The 21,162-nt window shown below is 36.1% G+C and overlaps 1 protein-coding gene across 2 annotated transcripts in view; it reads left to right on the top strand.

Moving 5' to 3' along the window:
- Positions 1-20,775, top strand: part of LOC131048142 (UDP-glucose 4-epimerase GEPI48) — a 194,673-nt gene extending 173,898 nt beyond the window's left edge. For both annotated transcript variants that reach the window (XM_057982017.2, XM_057982016.2), the window contains 3 exons: positions 19,830-19,912; positions 19,999-20,090; positions 20,207-20,775. In XM_057982017.2, coding sequence (XP_057838000.2) covers positions 19,830-19,912; positions 19,999-20,090; positions 20,207-20,300 — 269 coding nt within the window. In that variant the 3' untranslated portion in view covers positions 20,301-20,775. The remainder of the gene's footprint in view (positions 1-19,829; positions 19,913-19,998; positions 20,091-20,206) is intronic.
- The last annotated feature ends 387 nt before the right edge of the window (positions 20,776-21,162 follow it).

The following is a 21,162-nucleotide window of genomic DNA, read 5'->3' as shown; positions in this document are numbered from 1 at the left end:
ATAGTGCCCATAATACAATTCGATGTCTCAGATCCATTTGAGATCAATGGCCAAGATTCAATAATGAAAACCCTAATTAGGGTTTGTTACAACCATTACATAACATTTAATGCTTGACCAATGATAAAATTATATCTTTAGGACACATGTCTTCTCTGGAAAATTCGACCAATAGATAGCTGGGGTAGGTACATCGAAGTTTGTGCCACCTCCCATGAGTTAGGTACATTGAATCTGGACATGCTGAGGTGGACCAATCCTATTGCAAAAGTGATGACTGGGATGCCACCTCGTCTGACACTTGGTTGATGCTAATTTGATGTCGTTGAGAAGCTAGCTTTAATTAACTCTTCTGAAACTATCTGCTTCTTCAACGAACCCTTGCTCTAACTTCTTTTGTCTTTGATGTGTAGGATGATGATGTACCTCGCCTTGGAATGTTGGATTGGAGAAGTTATTCCTGATGATGTTAGTCCGAAGAAGGCCGTCTTTGTCAATGCTAGACTGAAGGAGGTCGCTCTTATCCTTGCTTGATTGTCCTTGATGAGAACCTGCCGACTTGTAGATCCTCCGGGCTTTGGAGTCGCCATCTTGATACCTACACAACATTTCACAATTAGTAATATATCTTGAAGTGTAGAAATTAAACTTAAAAGGAAGATTTTAATTAGGAAACTTCATGATAAATCTTGAGTTATCATTTCCTAATTAACCATGCAATACTTAGATTTTCCAAAACAAATGTCCAAGAATCAAACCTTGAACAAGAGTGTCAAGATGATTTTGCCATACCTCCTCTTGAGTATTAAACTCTAAGAAATGATGCAAAAAAAAAAGGATTTTGCTAGGCAAAATGTAGATCAAAGCCTTCTCTTGGATGAATTGTGCCTCCTTTAGCTTGAAAAAGAATAGACTCCACCCTCTTTGATCTTCAACACTTAGTAGAAATTCGCTCCACTCTAGCTAGATTTCGCTCCTCCAAATTGCACTTCAACCTCTGGATTTCGCCCCTCAAATAGCTCTCCAATTTTGCACTTAGGAAAGGATGAATGAATGATTAAACTTGAACAAAGCATCACCCATATATAGAGCGCTCACCTTGATTCCTGTTGAGGCCGACTTGACAAAAAGAAATGAAAATGAAATAAAATCCCCCTCAAAAGAAGGCCGACTTGCTTGTAAAAGCAAATAAATGTATTTGAGCGCTCACCTTCATTTAAAATTTGAAAATTAATTTTAATGCCTCCAAAATGGATTTTTGATTATTTCAAGGCCTAAAAATTAATTTATTAAATTAAAATGCCTTTAATTTAATGTGAATTTGATTTAGCCTTTCCAAAGGCCTCAAAGTTAGCAACTTGGTGAATTTTAAGGAATATCAACACTCAATAATGTAAAAATGAAGGATATCACCAATTTCGCCCTGGACCTTCAGTGAAGGTCAGGAGCGATTTTTCAATCTTGCTCTTAATCCTTCATCTTTTGGATTCCAAATTGCTTCCAAGACATAAAATATCATCTCTTCTTCCTATCCACACAAGATTTGGTCTCAATTCCTCAAACAAAGGAGAGGATCTTGAAAAATCGCTATGGGCCCTCTCTGAGGGTCAAGAGCGACTTTTTGATTTTAGGCTTGATTCTTCATCATTTTTCATTGAAACTTCATTCGTCATTAAGAAACATCCTTCCTTTATCCACTCCATCCAAATTTGCTTTGTTGTTGCAAGGTAAAATGAGGATTTTCAACAATATCGCTATGGGCCCTCTCTGAGGGTTCGGAGCGATTTTTCGCTGTGGGCCTTCACTGAGGGTCCGGAGCGACTTTTCATTTTCTGACCAAAATCATCAAGTTTCAAAGGCAAAATAATATTCATCACGCTTTTGGAGGTTTCTTCCCCTTATCCTAACCTTGCCTTAGCACCATTTTGAAGAAAACATGCATTTTTTGAAAATCTCGCTGTGGGCCTTCAGTGATTCTATGCAAATTCCTTTATCTTTTAATCTTCAAATCACCTCCAAGGCATAACATATCACGTCCTCCTCCTGTCCAAGCAAGATTTTGTCTCAATTCTTCAAACAAAGGAGAGAAAACTGGAAAATCGCTATGGGCCCTCTCTGAGGGTCCGGAGCGATTTTTGTAATTGCCTTGAAAATTTTGATTCTCAACGATTTCTTTTCACTTCAAGGCTTTTCAAACATCGTTTCAAACCCATGCCTAACCTTAGCTTTCCTCAAACTTGGATGAAAAGTTCCCATATTAGGTTTCTTGCTATGGGCCCTCTCTGAGGGTCGGGAGCGATTTTTCGCTATGGGCCCTCTCTGAGGGTTAGGAGCGATTTTTCGCTGTGGGCCCTCTCTGAGGGTCGGGAGCGATTTTTCGTTTTTTGCTCAAATTTAGCATTTTTCAATCTCCAAAATCTCTTCAAGACATTTCAACTAGGCCCCCTCATTGACTTGCAAACTTAGCTTTGTCAAATTTTGGGGAAAAGGTGTGTTTTTGGTGTTTTTCGCTCTGGGCCCTCCCTAAGGGTCAGGAGCGACTTTTTGAATTTTAGGTTGATTTCATCTTGTGTTGATCCTCCAAATTATATTCAACGGATAGAACATGCTTTCCTTCATCCCTTCCAATCATAAAACATACTTTGATCTTGCAAGAATAATGCATTTTTGAAAATCTCGCTCTGGACCTTCAGTGAGGGACAGGAGCGATTTTTGCTACCTGGACCAAAATGCTTCCCTTTTCACCTAAAAATCACTTTGCCAAGGAAGATGCCATCTTGTTCTTTGCTATGAATAAAAATTCATGTCCAAGAAAGGTCCAAAAATGTGCACACAAAGAAAATCGCTCTGGACCCTCTCTGAGGGTCAGGAGCGATTTTACCTTTCCTGGGCAAAACTCCTTCAATTCATCATCTTTGATCAAGTCTGGATACTTCATTGTGCTCATTTCATCCATCCCCATGCCTTTGACATCTTAAGTCGACCAAATAAGGCTAGCAATGACCCCTATAAGATTTCTCGCTGTGGGCCCTCTCTGAGGGTCAGGAGCGATTTTTCATTTTTTGAACTCTCTGTCAGGATAATTTTATGGAATATAACATTTAAGTATAAGAAACTTTAAGTTATATTCCATATATACTTTCAAGATGTTTGAGAGTGGTTTCAGACCTCCAGGAGTTACATTGCAAAATCTAGTTTTTGGAGGTTTTTCAGTTTCCAGACTTAGTCAAATTTCAAGATTAGGACTTTCAGACTTAGCCAAATTTCAGGATCAGGACTTTCAGACTTAGCCAAATTTCAGGATCAAGACATTCCAGACTTCAGCACTTACCAACTTGACCTCACTCAAGCAGAACCTGCTATCCAGGTGATCACCTTGGCGACACTCAAAATGCAAAGGGTAACCGACAAAACCCTAAAAGACCTAGAAAACAAACCCTAAAAAAGCAAAAAATAGGGGTCTCCATTTGCAATGGGACAATGTGTGAAATGGTCACAATAGGAACCCATATAAAAACTCCATGAAGGGTGTATGTAATGGGTACCATATTTGTTGATTTTATGGTAGTGCTCGTTAACCATAGGCAAACATCAGATCTATTGCCTTCCCAACCATAGACCATAAGCTCTTATTGTCACCCCCGAGCACGCTACATTTCCTTCATGTTATTTAATTAATCTCTATGGATGCAATCATGACTTTGCATATATATGAATCAATACCTCCTAATAGACCTCAAGTCGGCCATATACTTTTGGTGCCAAGGATAGGGTTAGACCAATATATATTACAAGTTACATATGAGTCTCCCTTAGATGCAAGTTACATTTAACTTAATCACAAGTTACACACAAGTGGTTCGCCCAAATAGGGCCTGCCCCAAATTAGACTCATACAACTGAGATATCCAAATGCCAAGGCCGACAGGCCACTTGACATTTTGTGCACTAGGTCGGCCCTAGAAGGGATCCGACCTAGCTACACAACAACGATATCACCATTCCCTATCAAATGGGGATATGATACATGGATCTCAATCATGCCTTCTTGCCTTTCCCAACAAACCCAAAAGGTAGGTGGTCCCCACAAATGCTCACACATGTATGAGCATTCTGATAAGACTCACTTTTGTACACTCTTCCCCAAGGGGGCTCCTTAAGTACTCACATGTGTGAGGTCTTGGGATGCTCAAAATATGAACTTGGGGGAGGGGGTTTGAAGTGACAAGTCACTTGTCTTCACCCACAATCCACAAATTTGTCACCCATTTCTCAAAGGATTTGGGAAAGGTCAAATCAAGGCAAAATCCAAAGTTCAGGTCCGAAAAGGTACCCAACATGTAGGGGGTTGACTTATCGGCCTAAAAATACTAAAAAGAGTGGGAAAAGGTAGTACTTTTAATGCCTTCTAGAAACCCACTTAACAAAAATAGAGTGTTTCCAACAAGGATGGCACCTGGCATCAAGTACAATTCATACAAACATTAAGACACTCACAAATTACATTTACAAGAAGAATATTTCACTTTGCAACGAATATTACATTTAGAGACCTTAGTCCCCATGATGGACTAAGGCCAAGGCCTCAATAGGAATCACATGACTAGGATTTCCTTAGGGACTTACAATTTCCATTAGCCATGAAAATTCTCCTCCACACTCAAAGAGAAACATTAAAAAATCCAATAATATAATAGTCAAAGCAACATAAATCGAGATGCATACATAATCATACACTTCAAAATACTCCAATTCTTCACAATGCACTCTAGTTCAATGCAACATCATCTTGAAATTCAATTGAGTTCTAGTTCTTTTTAACCACATTCATATGGATTTCTAAATCAACATGTAGAGATAGCATTTGTTATTTCTAATCACTTGATAATAAATATTTCATACGATAATTGAACTCATTTTAGGATATCAAAACATCAAATTAAGTAATTCACAACAATCACATTAAAATACTTAATTAACCATCACATAAAAATCATCTATTCGGTGCTTGCAAATCCACATCTAGCATAATCTAATACTCTAATCATATGTCCATCATAAGAATAATCAACAACAGTTGGGTGACAAAATAATAATATGTCCAATAGTGCAAATGCCAAAGGCATCAAAGGGTGGGCCTCACATCCTCCCCCTAGGAATGGACTTCCTCTTGGAAGCTCCCAAAGAGGTGAGGATAAAGAATAATAGTCGCACTGGACCCTAAATAGATCTAGCTATTGCTCTTGAAGGGTCGGCGTCTGATGAGCCAAGATGCGAATGGGCTCCAAAGCTAGTTTCTTGTTTGATTCGACTTGTAAAGCACCCCAATCTAAAACATGTGTCTCATCATACACATAATGCCTCAAAAAAAATAGTAACATGATATACATCATGGATGTGTGATAAACTAGGTGGAAAGGCTAGACGATAAGTTATAGGATCGATCAACTCCAATATCTTAAAGGGACTTGCAAACCAAGGTGCAAACATAGAGCCATTTACATATTGGATTGGACTCTTGTGCGGTTGTACTCTCAGAAAGACCTTTTTGCTAATTGAGAAACTCCAATCTAACCTCTTGGCATTGGCATATTTCTTTTGGTGACCTTGTGCCTCCTGGAGAGGTTGTGTAATCAACATCACATCACCTATTGCTTTACATCCTATACCAACTATGGCCTAATAGCAACTTTGTCCTCAATGCGATCCCAACTCAATGGATTCTTGCAATATCTACCATACAACACTCGAAACGGTGTCATGCCTAAAGGATTGTGATGACTTATTGTAGAAAAACTCTACTAAGGAAAGATACTCCCATCTAGATTGGTGATCCATAACATACATGTGTAACATATCCTCAAGCACCTAGTTCACCCTCTTTGTTTGTCCATCTATTTCAAGGTGAAATGCTGAACTAAATTTGAGCTATGTGCTGAATGCCAACTCTAATGATGTCCAAATCACTAATGTAAATATTGAATCTCTAACTGAAATTATTCTATAAGGAACCCCATAAAGTCTAACAATGTTATGAAGGAAGATCCTCACTTGTAATGGGCCATTTGAAGGACCAAGGAAAAACTTGATGGAACAATTTTTTTTTGAAACACAATAACCAAAACACCAAAGACACAACATAACATGTTGTACTTACTACAACATGCACACGAGTGTCATGGAACACAAGGACATGAAGCCAATGCCAACAAAAATGACCTCACTACTACAAGCAATGAGTACTAGTGGAAGATTAAACAATCTTGGGAAAAATCCACCACAACGAACCTACAAGAGAGGAAACAATTCCCAACAATGTTCAAGCACTACCCCATGATCATGTTCTCTCACAACAACACACAAAAATAGGATGAGGGAACATCATCCTCCAAACCACATCCAACACACACTTGCAACAAGCTTAGAGGCTAACATCGATGATGGAATGCCTAGGAGCCAACACTGCTCGACTAGATGATGTCTCTATCGATTACTGAGTCAAAAAGTAGGACGAGGGCACATTCTTCTCTAATCCACTCAGCAGGACCAAAGATGGTCCTCTCACAAATAGGTTAACCTACACAAGAGGTTGTCTAACTAGGAGGTCTTACTCCTAATCTTGTCGCTCCTTGGTGGTCGGGGTTTGATGTAACTCATCCCCCAAGGATGGCAGGAGTCAGGTTGAAGGCTTGATATTTGACCTTTGACATGCTACCGATGATCGAGTGTTAGGGGTAGGCCTTCCGCCTTACCCTTGATGCTGCAGGTATTGGGAGTAGGCCTTTGGTAGTTCACCTGACACAACACGGGTATTGGGTTTCAGGTTGCCCTATCACCCCAAGGGTGTAACCATTAAGGTTAAAATCCAAGGGCCAAAGCCCAACAAACTCAAAGATTTGATACCTTGAAGAGAACGTTTCAAGGAATCGAGTGCTGGGGTTTTAGCTTACCTCATTCACAAATTTACCAAAGCTTATAAGGTGAAAGCCTGATGCCCAAGGCTTGAAAAACTTAAAGCAACAAGGCCTATAAGGCACACTTTGGGAATCAAGGATTTACAAAAGCCCTTCCTCATACCAAGAGAAGGTTTAGTCGCTAGGGTGAAAACCTGAGGGCTGAAGCTCGATAGCCTTAGGAAAAACTATGCCACGAAGGGCTCCTCGGTGATCGAAGTTTATTGATAAGTCTTATCCCTTTCACAAAGTTGGAGTGGCCTTTAAGGCAAAGGCCCAACAAGCAAAACCCAAAATACTTAGCAATTTAATAAATTTAAATAGCTCTATGAGGTTCAAGGATAGGGTCTAACTCATGCTCAAGGGCAATAAGATCCTTAAAAGCATATTTTTATATTAAATTTATGGAAAATACAAATTTAACCAAATATTGAAACACACACATACTAAGTGTCCATATAGGGTCAGATCTTTCAGAATCATACCAAAGATGGTATTTGGGTCTACATTGACAAAAAATAGGGTATCATACTCGTATTGAGTATGACAGGTAAGGTGAATAATTACGACCAATATGACACCTTCATATAGCCACCATGGGGGTATTCTTAGACTTGTGTAGCCAAGTAAAGTCATACCATGTACCTGTAACTACTTATTAGTTAACACACATCAAGCATGCTTGCTCAATAAAAATCAATAGCCGAAGCATCAAATGATCACACGATGGTGTCTGACATCATATCCATAATCTCATTACATTTAAATGATACAAATCATGGTAGCATTGAATTACAAAATCAACATTAATGCACATGACCATGAACAAAAACATGATAATAAATCGAGCAAGCCCACAACACATACAAATATTTCATGAAAAATGTCCATAATTAAATTCATCCAACAAGAGCATCAAAATGCAATCAGCTAGCATCACAACATACATTTAGTACCATCACATCATATAAATTAGGCTAGGGATAGGTAGGCATTACATCGCTAGTATTGGAGCAATGTATGTCATTTGCATTGGAGAGAAATGAGTTACCTTGGTCAACTTGTCAATTGTCACCATGATGACATCATGGTGTTGAGATGACAAAGGTAGACCAAATATGAAGTCCATGAAAATGATGTCCCATTTCCACTCAGGTATGTCATGTGGGTAAAGAAGTCTTGTTGGATGTTCATGCTCCACTTTCACTCTTTGGCACTCAAGGTATCAATCCACAAACTTTGCATTATCTCATTGCATGTCCACCCAATGTACAACCATCAAGATTGGTGTGCATCTTCTTTACCTTTAGATGTGCTGCATAAGGTGCTTTATGTGCCTCTTAACAAAAACATTGTTTGAAGATGACCTGAAAGTGGCACATACATATGACCCCTATGACATAACAAGGCAAATGCCTCCAATGCAAATCCTACAAACTTGCCCTTAAGGGCCCTTTGGGTCTACAACTTTCATTGAATCTCACAATACCATCCAAACTTTGGTCCCTTTGGGTCTACAACTTTCATTGAATCTCACAATACCATCCAAACTTTGGTAGTTGTCGGAGAATATAAAAAAAGATTCCATCAGATCTTTGGTCACAAGTTTTGAAGTTCCTCTCCTACAACAAGTGTTGATTGATATGTTTTACACAAAAAGATTTTCGGAAGAAGGATCTTGTGAAACAATATCAAGGGCAACTTCAAAGGGGTAACAAAAGTAAAAAATAGAGACCACCTCCTCCACCTAAAAGGCTTGCCTTGGAAGCACCTCTTGATAATAACACAAACAATTTTTTGTTCTTTCCATGTGACAAGCAACCATTATGCTTAACATTGTTTGGAAATGCATGATATGATGTAGCTCACAACCACTACTAGGCCAAATTATCAAATATTTTGGGGTAACCTTGCAGCACTTTTGAGATGAGCCTAATGGCAACTCTATGACAAGATATATTCAAAATGGGCCAATCTTTTCTACAAAAGTAAGATACTTTCAATGCTTTTGCATTTAATTGGAATCAAGTAGCTGTGAAACAAAAAATATCTGATGAGAGGAGAGTATAGGAGGACATCCATGGGAGAAGCCACCTATGGTGACTTGTTTTCATGACCCTATTTTTATTCCTTCATTTGTATATCAGGAGAAATAGTTAGGTTTCTCATCTATGTCTCAAGTTTCACCTATATTCTATGGTGCACAAACTTTTGCACTAGAAGAAATTGCATATCACTTGTTTGTAGAAAAAGACAATCTTCAAAGCTTCCATGGAGCAAGGTGATGATTCAACTATTTCCATCGAACAAGAGGGTGATGAACATGTCACGAAGGAAGATGCATTTGATGAATTTCTTATCTACATTTGAAGGGATGTTTAAAGAACCTCTGTGAAACAAAATTAGAGAAACAATCACGACTTCAAGTTAGGTAACTTCTATAAACATCTTAGGAAAGTAGTGAGGTAGTACAATTGGATGAAGCATAGTCTACTCTTACCTACTTTTGAAGGGATGTTTAAAGAGCCTCTATGAAACAAAATTAGAGAAACAATCACAACTTCAAGTTAGGTAACTTTTATAAACATCTTAGGAAAGTAGCGAGGTAGTACAATTGGATGAAGCATAGTCTACTCTTTGCAGGGACAATGGAGTTTTAAATTCAATTAAAGGATCAAATTTGGAGTTGGAAGATTCATTGCCGATCTTAGACATTTTTTACAATACCTAAAGAGTGGGTCTTCAATAACAGAAGCAATGGACTTTCTAATGAAGTTTGAATCCTCTTTGGCATTGGCCTTGATAACTTTGCATAGAAAAATTGAAGAACTAGGAGTTGAACATATAATATCTAGTAATGAGTTGAGGTCATGTTTGAATCTATTTGGAAAAGAAGAAATTCTACTAAAGATTTATTCATTGCTGATCTTGGACAATTTTTTACAATACCTCAAGATTGGGTCTTCAATAAAAGAAACAATAGACTTTCTAATGAAGTTTGAATCCTCTTTGGCATTGTCCTCGATAACTTTGCATAGCAAAATTGAAGAACTAGGAGTTGCACATATAATAGCTAGTATTGAATTGAGGCCATGTTTGAGTTTATTTGGAAAAGAAGAAATTCTACTAAAGAATTATGTTTCCAGTATAGCAGTTGCACAATTAATAATGAGTGATTTCTCCTCTGATGGACACATTCATTGAGGATAAATGCCATGATAAAGCTAAAGAGATCTAATTTACCCAAGGTTTTCCACCAAGTGAAGAGGTTTTGCAAGGTTTACTTCCAGAGATGGATGTTTTTCTACAACATGTTCATTTTGTGGAAGAAGAAATGCTTTTCTAATGAAGTTTGAATCCTCTTTGGCATTGTCCTCGATAACTTTTCATAGCAAAATTGAAGAACTAGGAGTTGAACATATAATAGCTAGTAATGAGGTGAGGCCATGTTTGAATTTATTTGGAAAAGAAGAAATTCTACAAAAGATTTATGTTTCCACTCTGTCCTCTTTTCCATAATATAGCAGTTGCACAGTTAATAATGAGTGATTTCTCCTCTAATGGACACATTCATTGAGGATAAATGTCATGATAAAGCTAAAGAGATCTAATTTACCCAAGCTTTTCCACCAAGTGAAGAGGTTTTGCAAGGTTTACTTCTAGAGATGGATGTTTTTCTACAACATGTTCATTTTGTGGAAGATTCAATGCTTAAAGAAGAAATGCACATTAGATCCTACTTTTGTGCTTGAAAGTCCTAAAGAAATGCTGCAAGCACAAGGTGCACAATTGATACCAATTGTGGAATTGAAATTTTCTTCAGTATCTTTAGCCTTTCTTGAAGGATGGTGCTTTAACTGAGTTTATGGTTAGGTATGCTAAAGTGATGGGAGAAGAAGAGCAAATCAGATATGTAAAGGTTATTATTCCCACAGATATGCTGCAGATATAGGTCCTTGTTAGACACCTTCAAAATGAGGTAGAATAACTTTACTTGCTAGAGACTGTTTTCCTTATGGAAGGAGACTATCCAAAACCAATTTACTCAGTTAGATCTAAATTTTTTCTACTGCTTGAATCTTGTATCTTCATGAAAATATTGTAAAAGCTTTTAGGATATGAGTTGTCACGATTAGAACCCTTACTCAATGAAAGGTTGTTATTTTTCCTTGCATGTTAACAACTTCATCTAGTGAGTGTGTTTTCTCTTTGTCTGTAGGTAAGTATGTAATATCTTTTCCATGTATTTGTGATATAATTTTTTTTTCTTTGAAGTTTTGTGTTTGCTTATCATTGCATTTTAGTTTAGGTGTTAGGATATGCTTGACTCTATTGCTCATATATAAGAAGACACTTACCAAAACTTTCTAGAGATTCGTAACTTCTCGCATGGCTCAAGTCTGTCCCATGGTCTCTTAAAAGAGCCAATTGTTTTTACCCATATGAAATTTGCAAAATTTTCTAGTGAAAAATATGATTTTCATGATTTAGGCTGACCTAAAGCAGAAAACAACAATAGCCGACCTGTTTTTTTGAATTAAGGCTAACGTGGCCTTTAATAATGTTATTTTTTTGTATTATACATGGCTTAAAGTTGTCTATGATATCTCATTCATCTGCTTTAGTCTTCTAAACGTGATGGACAACATGTTAAACATTCAAAGAGCAGAGATAAAGGCTGGACATTAAAACACCAGAATAATGATTAGGGCAACAATTTTGAAAGTCTTTCAGTTATCTTTCAAAACAGAAATAAAATCAAGAGATAATCACTTTAGAGATGGAGAAATCAAGGCAAGAGGTGCACATTGTCTTGTCTTTTGCCATAAGTTCCTCTAGCAGCCAACATAAGGCAAATAGATTGCTGAGGTGGGCAACACATAAGTCGGAGCAGACAGCAAAAGGGCGAACCTTGTTGTGGCTAAAGACAAATGGATTTCTGCCTGAAGACAGGGCAGATGTATTAGTGATCGTCAGCAGCAAAGGAGATGATTAAAATATATGTCAAGGTACGCAAAGTGAGTGGGCATTGCCTTTTAAATGTTTCACTTGACAATGATGAAATTTGGCGAAGTGTTGAGGAGTCTCCACCAAGGCTTGTAAGTGTTCAAGACTTAAGTTGTCAAAATTGCATCCAAAGCAGGTAGCATTGCCAGCTGTGAAGTGTGACTCTTATTATGACAAAGGGACCAAACACCCAAAGGTGGTGAATATCTCATGAAAGTGTGCCAAAGAGGAAAGGTGAAAAAATAGCTTAAATGAGGCATCTTTTTGTAGTGGCAAAGCCACCTAGAAGTTCTTTCCAAGTTACAAAATATGGCAAAAGTGTTATGAAGTTTCGCTAGTCAATGTAACAATGCAAATGCCCAGTCTAGGTGGCCATTATGAGGTGACAATGCAATGAGAGAATTCTGCGTAGTAAAGTTAAAGTGGCAAACAACCTATGAAACTTTGCCCAAGGCCAAATAAGGTTAAAGTGACAAATACAAGTGCACTTTCATAAATATCTTGCTGCTTAATTTTGTCCCATGTGCAACTATTTTAAATGCCAAAAAGGAGGTTTCACTATTCAGTTAAATGAAAGCAAAAAGTGGGATAAAAACATGCAAGGCTAATTTCAAATGCCAAAAAGTGTGTTAATCATTCAGATTCCAAGCTATTTAGTGCTTGGCTGGATTTCAGAATTGGAAGGTTTCAAGTGCAAAGCGTCAACATTCTATCCAACTTGGGGTTCCATTGAGATTCTTGAAAAAAATGAAGTCTTCCAAGGTTAAGGGATTCCAGATTTAGAGGAACTAGCATATTGACATGACGAAGGATCAGCAAATTCATCATGGTTAGAGCTCCAATTTCAGGCATTAGTGGGTTCATGTAGGGCAATCATTAGATTCATGTTCATGGCTTCATAAAGAATTTTGCCATATATCATGGATTCCAAATGACTTCACAAGTTTCAAAGACTTAAGTTGCTTCAAATTTTCGAAAACAACTTTGGTGGACAAAGTTGATTTTAGAGCAGGTAGATATGAGCTTAGTGTTAGGTTTTTATTTTAATTATTTGTTTTAGAATCAGTTTGCTTTAAAGATGTTTTATTTTCTTTCTATTAATAGAGATAGGATTGCTTATTTTTATTTTTCTTGCAAGCGTTGTGGGCAGATAATTTAAATGGATAGTTGAAGTCAGGCTTATTCTGCAGCGTTCCCATTTAGATATTGAATTGAAATTATTGTAATTTGTTGATGAATATTAAAGGATGCCATGCTTGTGCTGTACAAGTTATTATTGATTTGCTAAGTTACCGGTTCAGACACAAGTGCGGGTATGGGTACTAGAACCTAGTAAGAAACAGGACAATTTTTTCCTTGGCTATGGTTATGGGAATGTGTGTATGTGTGTTCAAAATTATAAATTATAAGAACAGTGGTACTCTTAATTGCCAATAAATAGAATACAACATAATTTTGACATAGTAACTTATAGTAGTTAAATTCATGATTACTTCACAAGTATAGTAATAGATTCTCCTTAAAAAAATATAATAGAGAAATAAAAACTCAAAGATCAACATTGTCGGATAACTGCATTGAAGAAGAGTCAATCAAACAAAGGTCAATGCAGGTTTTTAGGGTCAATGTTGAAGATCTAGTGTGCTGATTCAAGAATGATGACAGATTTAGAGTCTGGACCAAACATTGTCTCCCCGCTCCCCCCCCCCCCTCACGATTGTGGTGGTAAAATGAGAGGGTAAATGATGGAATGATGCATTCATGAGAATCAATTAATGCTGTTTCCAATCGTTCAATTGGAAACAATAGCCCTCAAATTTTTTAAATGATAGTTATAAGTTCTCGGTCTGCCAAGACAATATCAACTTTTTATTGTAATTCATTAGAAAATAATATCATATTTAGTGACTGATGATGGATCAATTAATGCTATCTATACATGTTCAATTGGAAACAATTGCCCTCAATTTTTTTAAATGACAGCTATAAATTCTTGGCCTGCCAAGACAATATCAACTTTATATTGGAATTCATTAGAAAACAATATCATATTTAGTAACTGATGGTGTCATACTCCTTGACCAATTTTGTAATTGCTGTTGTTTTTCTTTTCTTGGATTGTGAGGCTCTTCCTGGGTACATCCCAAGTACTGCCCAGATGCCCAGGCAGTATCCTGGTGTACCCGGGGATGAACACACATCCTATGAAGACCAGTAGTGAACCCATACACGTATCCAGGTCAAATACGAAGGACCCGGTAAAATAGTTAATTTAAAGTTGTTGTAAATGTGATTTGCGCTCTTGTAATGTCATTGAGAAAATTCATAGTAGGTTGTTTTGAGTCAATTTGTATAGGTGAGATCTGTATTTTAAAATTGTAGCTTTGCATCTAGAGTTAACAATCCTAAAAATTGCCTAAAAGAAACATGCTCCCATGGATGCACTGATTATTGACACATGCACAAAATGGGTTTGTTGCGAAAATCTTGGAAGATTTAAGCTACCCATTTGAAGCAAAAGATGTAGTCTCATGGAAAATATCTCTCAAAACTTTGAAGCAAAAGTAATTGATAGGTGTAAATTCAATCTTCAGAACCTCCATATGTGCTTTTATAGTTTAAAAACAGATTAAATATTTCCTTCATGAAATCATGTGGTGTTCACTTGTCTAAATTCTTTCCTATCGGTGTAGATTTATTGGTCTTTGCCAGTAATCAGCATTCATATTTGTTTTTCCTTAAAATATTTGTTTACAGTCTATTACTGGTTTTTGCTTTGGCTTGAAGTTGAGTTTATCATTCTTGCTTGATAGTTTATGCTCCTATAAATCTGGAAATCTTGTTGCAAGACTTGATCATTGAGACTTTGACACTTGCATATGGGGCAAAAACATAGCCAATTAGCAATTTATATTTATGCCAAACCCCCATATAAACTTGTATGGTGTGCATAATTGTAAATTTGTTCATAGCTTTAGATTTAAGGTTAAGTTACATTTCAAGGAGCTTCCTTATATAATTTGAAGAATGGTTCTAATGTATATGGTTTTGACCTCTTGACAAAGCTCAAGAGAAAACCAAGCTTTGCCAATCTTCCTACACAGAAATTTTGTTATTTTAGGCACAACATTGGATCTTCTCAGCAATTATTTGGCATTCCCATGCTAAAAACTATCTCAATAGTACAAGCAAGTCATAAGTTGTTATTTTGCAGTGTTAGGGAACCCAGATAATCTAGTACAAAGTGCAAGGGCCCATGGTTAGAGTTTGCGGGTCAAACTTGGAATAGAGTCTGACTAGCTAAATAATCATTATGGCTCCCTTTCTACCAAGCATTGAAAACTCGATGAAGTTAAGAGTCAATTAAATGAGTCAATGTAAGTAACACTAGAGTAGCATTTTGAAACCAAGAATTAAGGTTTGATTCATTCTCATCACTTATACCCTTAATAAAACTTCATACAGATATTAATTTGTATCACTGTTTGGTAGATGGTGAAGCCTATGGTGGGCTCAAATAGTGGTTTTGGATTTTCTTTATGCATTTTTCTTGTATTTTCCTTTTCTGTTAGATTTTTATATTGTAGTTGGTTTTTCTTGCTTGGCATGGATCAAGAGATGCCTTGGGATACCTAGGTATATACTTCATCCATAATCAGTGGGTGGGAGATGTATACCCAATGCTCGTCACACATCTTGAGGGTGGGAGATGCATCCCAAAATAGGGTAAATGTTTCCCTATTCTCTGGGAATGTGTCCTTTAGCCATTATTGTGCAATTTCCTCCATATATTCAACTTCTAAGTCACAAGATTCGAATTTGAGTTCGAGTTTGGCAGCTATGAAATTCAGATGAAGTTCGGCAAGGGCAAAAACTTTGGAAAAAAAATTCGGAATTAAATTCGCCTTATATAAATTTTATTTTTTAAATATTAGTAATATATCCAATAGATTATCAATATAGTTTAAGATTGCAAAATAGATTCGAAATCATTATAGAAAAAAACATAAGAAACATGTGATATCACAATTGTCTTGATGTTTTTTTATCAAAAAGATACAATCAAAAGTTGAGACTTCGGAACTTCAAAAGAGCTACAAGTCATCAAGAGTGCAAAGATGTTTCTTAGTCAGAAAGGTACAACCAAAATTCAAGAGTATAGAACTTCAAAAAAGCTCCAGGTCATCAAGAGCACATGGCTGAGTTGTTGTAGCATCATCATCAGTATCACTGTTCAATTCGTCATCCAAAAAGTCAGGCTCATCTACAACTCCAGTTACCTTGTTTTCTGAAATTCGTTGTTGTGAAGAAGATGTGGAATCATTTGCTGATCTATTCATGAACAATTTTAAATTGCTCCGAATGTAGACAAGATCTCCCAACTTTCCAAACAGCAACTTGTTCCTCTTTTTGGAATGGATGTGGTCAAAGCAACTCCAGTTCCTCTCACAAGCTGATGAACTTACTCCTTGACTCAATATTCGAATGGCAAAGCATTGTAGTTCAGGAGTTTGTGCTCCATAGCTCATCCACCATTTATAGCTAGGTACACCATCTCATGTCATATCATCTTGGGCTGCTTCTATTCCAAACAACCCTTCTGCTCTCCTGTATTTTCAACATCGGTCTCTGATTAGTGCTGCAGTTGTTCGATCTGGTTCAAATCTGCTAATGGCCTCATAAAACCCTGACATAATTTCAAGATCACTTTGTCTATCAATATGAAATAATTTAGGCTCCAAATAGCAAGCTGCTGCATGTAAAGGTGTGGGCATCATTTTTCATCTGGAATCAACTATCTCCCAAATCTCCATGTACTTTGTTTCTACATTATTTAGTGCTCTTTGAATAGATTCCTTACAACGGTTCATGCTTTCATAAAGCATGCCGAGGCAAGGAGTGTCACCATCCACCATACGAAGAACATCAACAATTGGCCCACATATATTCAAAACCTTTGCTCCACTTTCCCAAAAGCTGCTGCTCAAAATGATTTGCTCTATTTTCTTCCCTTTAGCACTATTAGAAAGTGCTGAACTTTCCCACTCATTGGAACAAATGACCAATTTCAACGCTACTTTCTCTTCAATCACTCTTTTCAAAGTGATATAAAATGAAGCAAACCTTGTGTCACAAGGCCTCAACAACTCCCTAGATGCATGTTGCCTGTATAGACTCAATGTGAAACGATGATTTCTAATGAAATTCGCAACTGCTCTCCCTCTATGGATTGCTTCATGTATCCATGGGAATTTAGCCAAATCATGTAGCAACAAATCTAGACAATGGGCTGCACATGGGCTCCAATATATCTGTGGATACTTCTCTATAATCATCTTCCCTGCTCCCACACAATTTACTGCACTATCAGTAACCACTTGAACCACATTTTCCACTCCTACTTCAAGAATGGCTACCTCTAGTATTTGAAAAATATATTCTGAAGTTTTCTTTTGCTTATGGTGTCAATCACTTTCAAGAACACAACACCTTCAGGGAAAGCTACTAAAACATTTATTAATGACCTTTGACATATATCTGACCATCCATCACTCAATATGGTGCAACCTGTTGCTTTCCAAGAAGCGTTGACCTCAGCGAACTTTGTTGTCACTCTATCTTTTGACCTTTCTAAAAGAGTTGTTCTGAAAGCCTCTAAAGATGGAGGTGTGTACCCTTTGCCAAACTCTGCAACTTTTTGAATTGCATTATGGAAATGAGGATTTCTTGCCACGTTGAATGGAATAACACTTGAATAAAACAAATCAGCCAATGCATCATCCACTTGTTGTTTCTCTACTGGTTTCCAAAAGTTGTTCAGTGTTCCACTTCCTATTGATGCGCCTGTGGCCTTGGGTAAACTGGAAGAAGAAGAGATAGATGTGAACTTGTACACATGCTCTTCAATTCTTTGTTTTTTTGGTGTCTTCTTCATCATTCCTACAATCGAATCGAAGAGGATTGTTCTCTCTCTAAAGCAGTTTTTATTTTTGCACTAACACCTCCTCCTGCAGCCCCACTGAGCCCAAGTAAGTGGTCTCTTGCCCTTGTTAATCAGCCCTTGTTAAACTTTCAGTGAAAGGTTTCTGACATTTGGTACAAAAGAGATCAGCACCATTCTTTGTCACATATTTCCATATTTCAGAATTTGATTATTTAGGAGGCATTTTATTACAATCTGTAAGTTTAAAAAAATATAAAAAATTAGTATTTAAATTATCAAATACATTTTATTTAAAAAACATCAAAACAAAATATATGAAATTTTTTCTTTTTGACTCTTAAAGAGAAAATGAATATTAAATTCTATTTCAATAAACATCAACACAAAACTGAATATAATCTTTCTAAACATAAAACAAAAATATATTAATTTTACAAAAACAAAATAAAAAATAGTAAAAATGAAAAACTGTAATTTACTGTATTTGACAGATAAAGTACAGTTATAGTGTTTTTTATTTTTACTATTTATATTAATATCCTTTGTAATTTTAATTTTACGAAACAAAATAAAAAATAGTAAAAATGAAAAACTGTAATTTACTTTATTTGACAGATAAAATAACTGTAATTTTCTTTATTTGACAGATAAAATACACTACAGTTGACAGATAAAATACACTACAGTGTATTTTATCTGTCAAATAAAGTAAATTACAGTTTTTCATTTTTACTATTTTTTATTTTGTTTCGTAAAATTAAAATTACAAAGGATATTAATATAAATAGTAAAAATAAAATCTGTCAAATAAAGTAAATTACAGTTTTTCATACAGTGTATTTTATCTGTCAAATAAAGTAAATTACAGTTTTTCATTTTTACTATTTTTTATTTTGTTTCGTAAAATTAAAATTACAAAGGATATTAATATAAATAGTAAAAATAAAAAAACACTATTTGCAGTTTCTGCTAAAAAGTTAACTAAAATTATAAAACATTAAATATACCAATTAAAATGTTTTAATAAATATTTAATATGAATTAAAACTAAAAAATAGTAAATTTAACATCCTGTTTCAACGTATGAAAAACAAAAAATACCTAAAACAAACTAATCATAAAATACATTGCGACGGCCTACCTAAAAACCTTAAAAAAACAGACACAAAAAAAACACACATAAATAAATGAAAAACAGAGTTTGATGGCTTACCTGGGAGTTCCAATGGCGGCAGAACACGAATAGAGGCGAGCACAAACATAGGCCGTAGTAAACAACCCGCCAAATCTCTGCGAAATGCTTGCGATCAACTGCAAATTGTTTTGCCCTAGCCGTCAACTTTCAAAGCTCAAACGACTGACGCACTTTAGGTGAAATTCGCAGATTATTTATTAAAAAAAAATGCCAGAAACCCTAAAAGTACCCGACGAAATGTTAAAAAAGAAGAAGAAATAGTCACATTTTTGCCGTATGAATTAGTGGCGAACTTTTACGAATTTTATAAAGTTCGCCGAATTCCGAACCTCAAACTTAAAGTTCGGCGAACCCCGTAATTCAAGGTTTCCATAAATTGTTTTTCCAAAAAAATTTGTTTCTACCTTTTGTAGTTTAAGAACTCTTTCATGATCAACTTTGTCGGGGTTTATTCAATAGCCTTCTAGATTTCTGCAACAGTATTTTATGCAGAACAAATTTCATCAGTAAGAGTTATATTTCCCATCATGGGTTTATAAATTTCTAGGTTTGTTGCAAACAAGGAGGTTCTGTTCAAGGAGATACCTTAAATTATATTATTATTTCAATACTTGTTGATGTTTTAATGACTTACAGTTATGCTCCTCTCTCTTTCTCTCTTTTTAATGGTTACCAAATTCTCTATCTAAATAAAATGTAATGGACAATATTCGTTTCTGGTTTTATGAAGGTTGTGAAGTCTATAATTTGGGGTCGGGCCGAGGCACATCTGTTCTCGAAATGGTGGCTGCATTTGAGAAGGCATCAGGGAAGGTGAGAACATAATTATTAATCAGATTTATCCCACAAATACATAGCTGTTTATAGAACTAATCCTTTACTAAACTTGCAATTATCAGAAAATTCCTCTGAAATTTGTTGATCGTCGGCCTGGAGATTCTGAAACTGTGTATGCATCTACAGAGAAGGCTGAGAAGGAATTAAATTGGAAGTATGTATTTGCCATGTTTTTTGTTTGTATTTTCTTGATGAGTGTAGAGATGGGTTGAATTTTTTTAATCAGACATATAAGCATAAAAAATTATTCATCTGATGTGGGCATTGCAGAGCTCAGTATGGAATAGAGAAGATGTGCCGTGACCAGTGGAATTGGTCAGAAAAAAATCCTTGGGGCTATAGATCACCGGAGACAACTGATTGAAATATAAAAGTGCCGTCTGCTCTTTATACGGAATAATAGCAAAGTTGTTGATGCTCTCTGCTCTTTATACGGAATAATAGCAACATTGTTTGATGGATGTTGGCAATGGCTTAAGAGGGATTTCATGAGCCCTCTAATTTAATATACAGGAGCTTCTTGTACAAAATAGAGTAGCATCGCTATTTGAAGGATGCTGCAGTGGCATAAGGGGATCAATTATCCAATAAGTGCATATTCCACATCTGTTCATCTTAATGTAGAGATTTTGAAATCTTTGACAAAGGTGTCATATTTCCTAGGAAACTATAATCGTCGTTTTTTGGAAAATAGTCATACAGGTTGAATAAGAGTTTGATCTAGCCATTTGTGTCATTGGCTACTGAAAGCTTCCACCAACAAAGTGCAGATTGTAATTTGAGCTGTCAAAACTTATGATGCTTTTAATAAACATTAATGGTAGTTATTGTTCAACCTAGTAGTTGTGGTTATTAATGCAAGCTAATGTGAAATGTGGTTTATTAAATGGGAATCGCGTAGAGACATGATTGAGATAGAAATATTAAAAAAAGGGTATATATTGGTAAATTCCTAAAAAATGAGTACTTTTAGAAATATAATCTAGTAAATGCAACCCTTAGAGATAGGGATAACACTTGGTTTGCTAGGCATTTCTTTGACTTTGTACTTCCTTGATTAGCTTTGCATTAAAATTTTCGTGGATGATGAAAACCAATTATTTTTTAATCAAAGATACAACTACATATCACATGGTTTATGAAATATCAAACAAGAATTTTGAATGGAGTGGGTGAGGTTACTTTAGCTTTGATCCCTGTCTCCTCGGTTGGATTTTCCTTGGCCT

Source organism: Cryptomeria japonica, chromosome 1, assembly GCF_030272615.1.
Source record: "Cryptomeria japonica chromosome 1, Sugi_1.0, whole genome shotgun sequence".
NCBI classification, from domain to species: Eukaryota; Viridiplantae; Streptophyta; class Pinopsida; order Cupressales; family Cupressaceae; genus Cryptomeria; species Cryptomeria japonica.
Note: the sequence above shows the minus strand (reverse complement) of the source record. Positions and strands in the feature narration are given on the sequence as shown.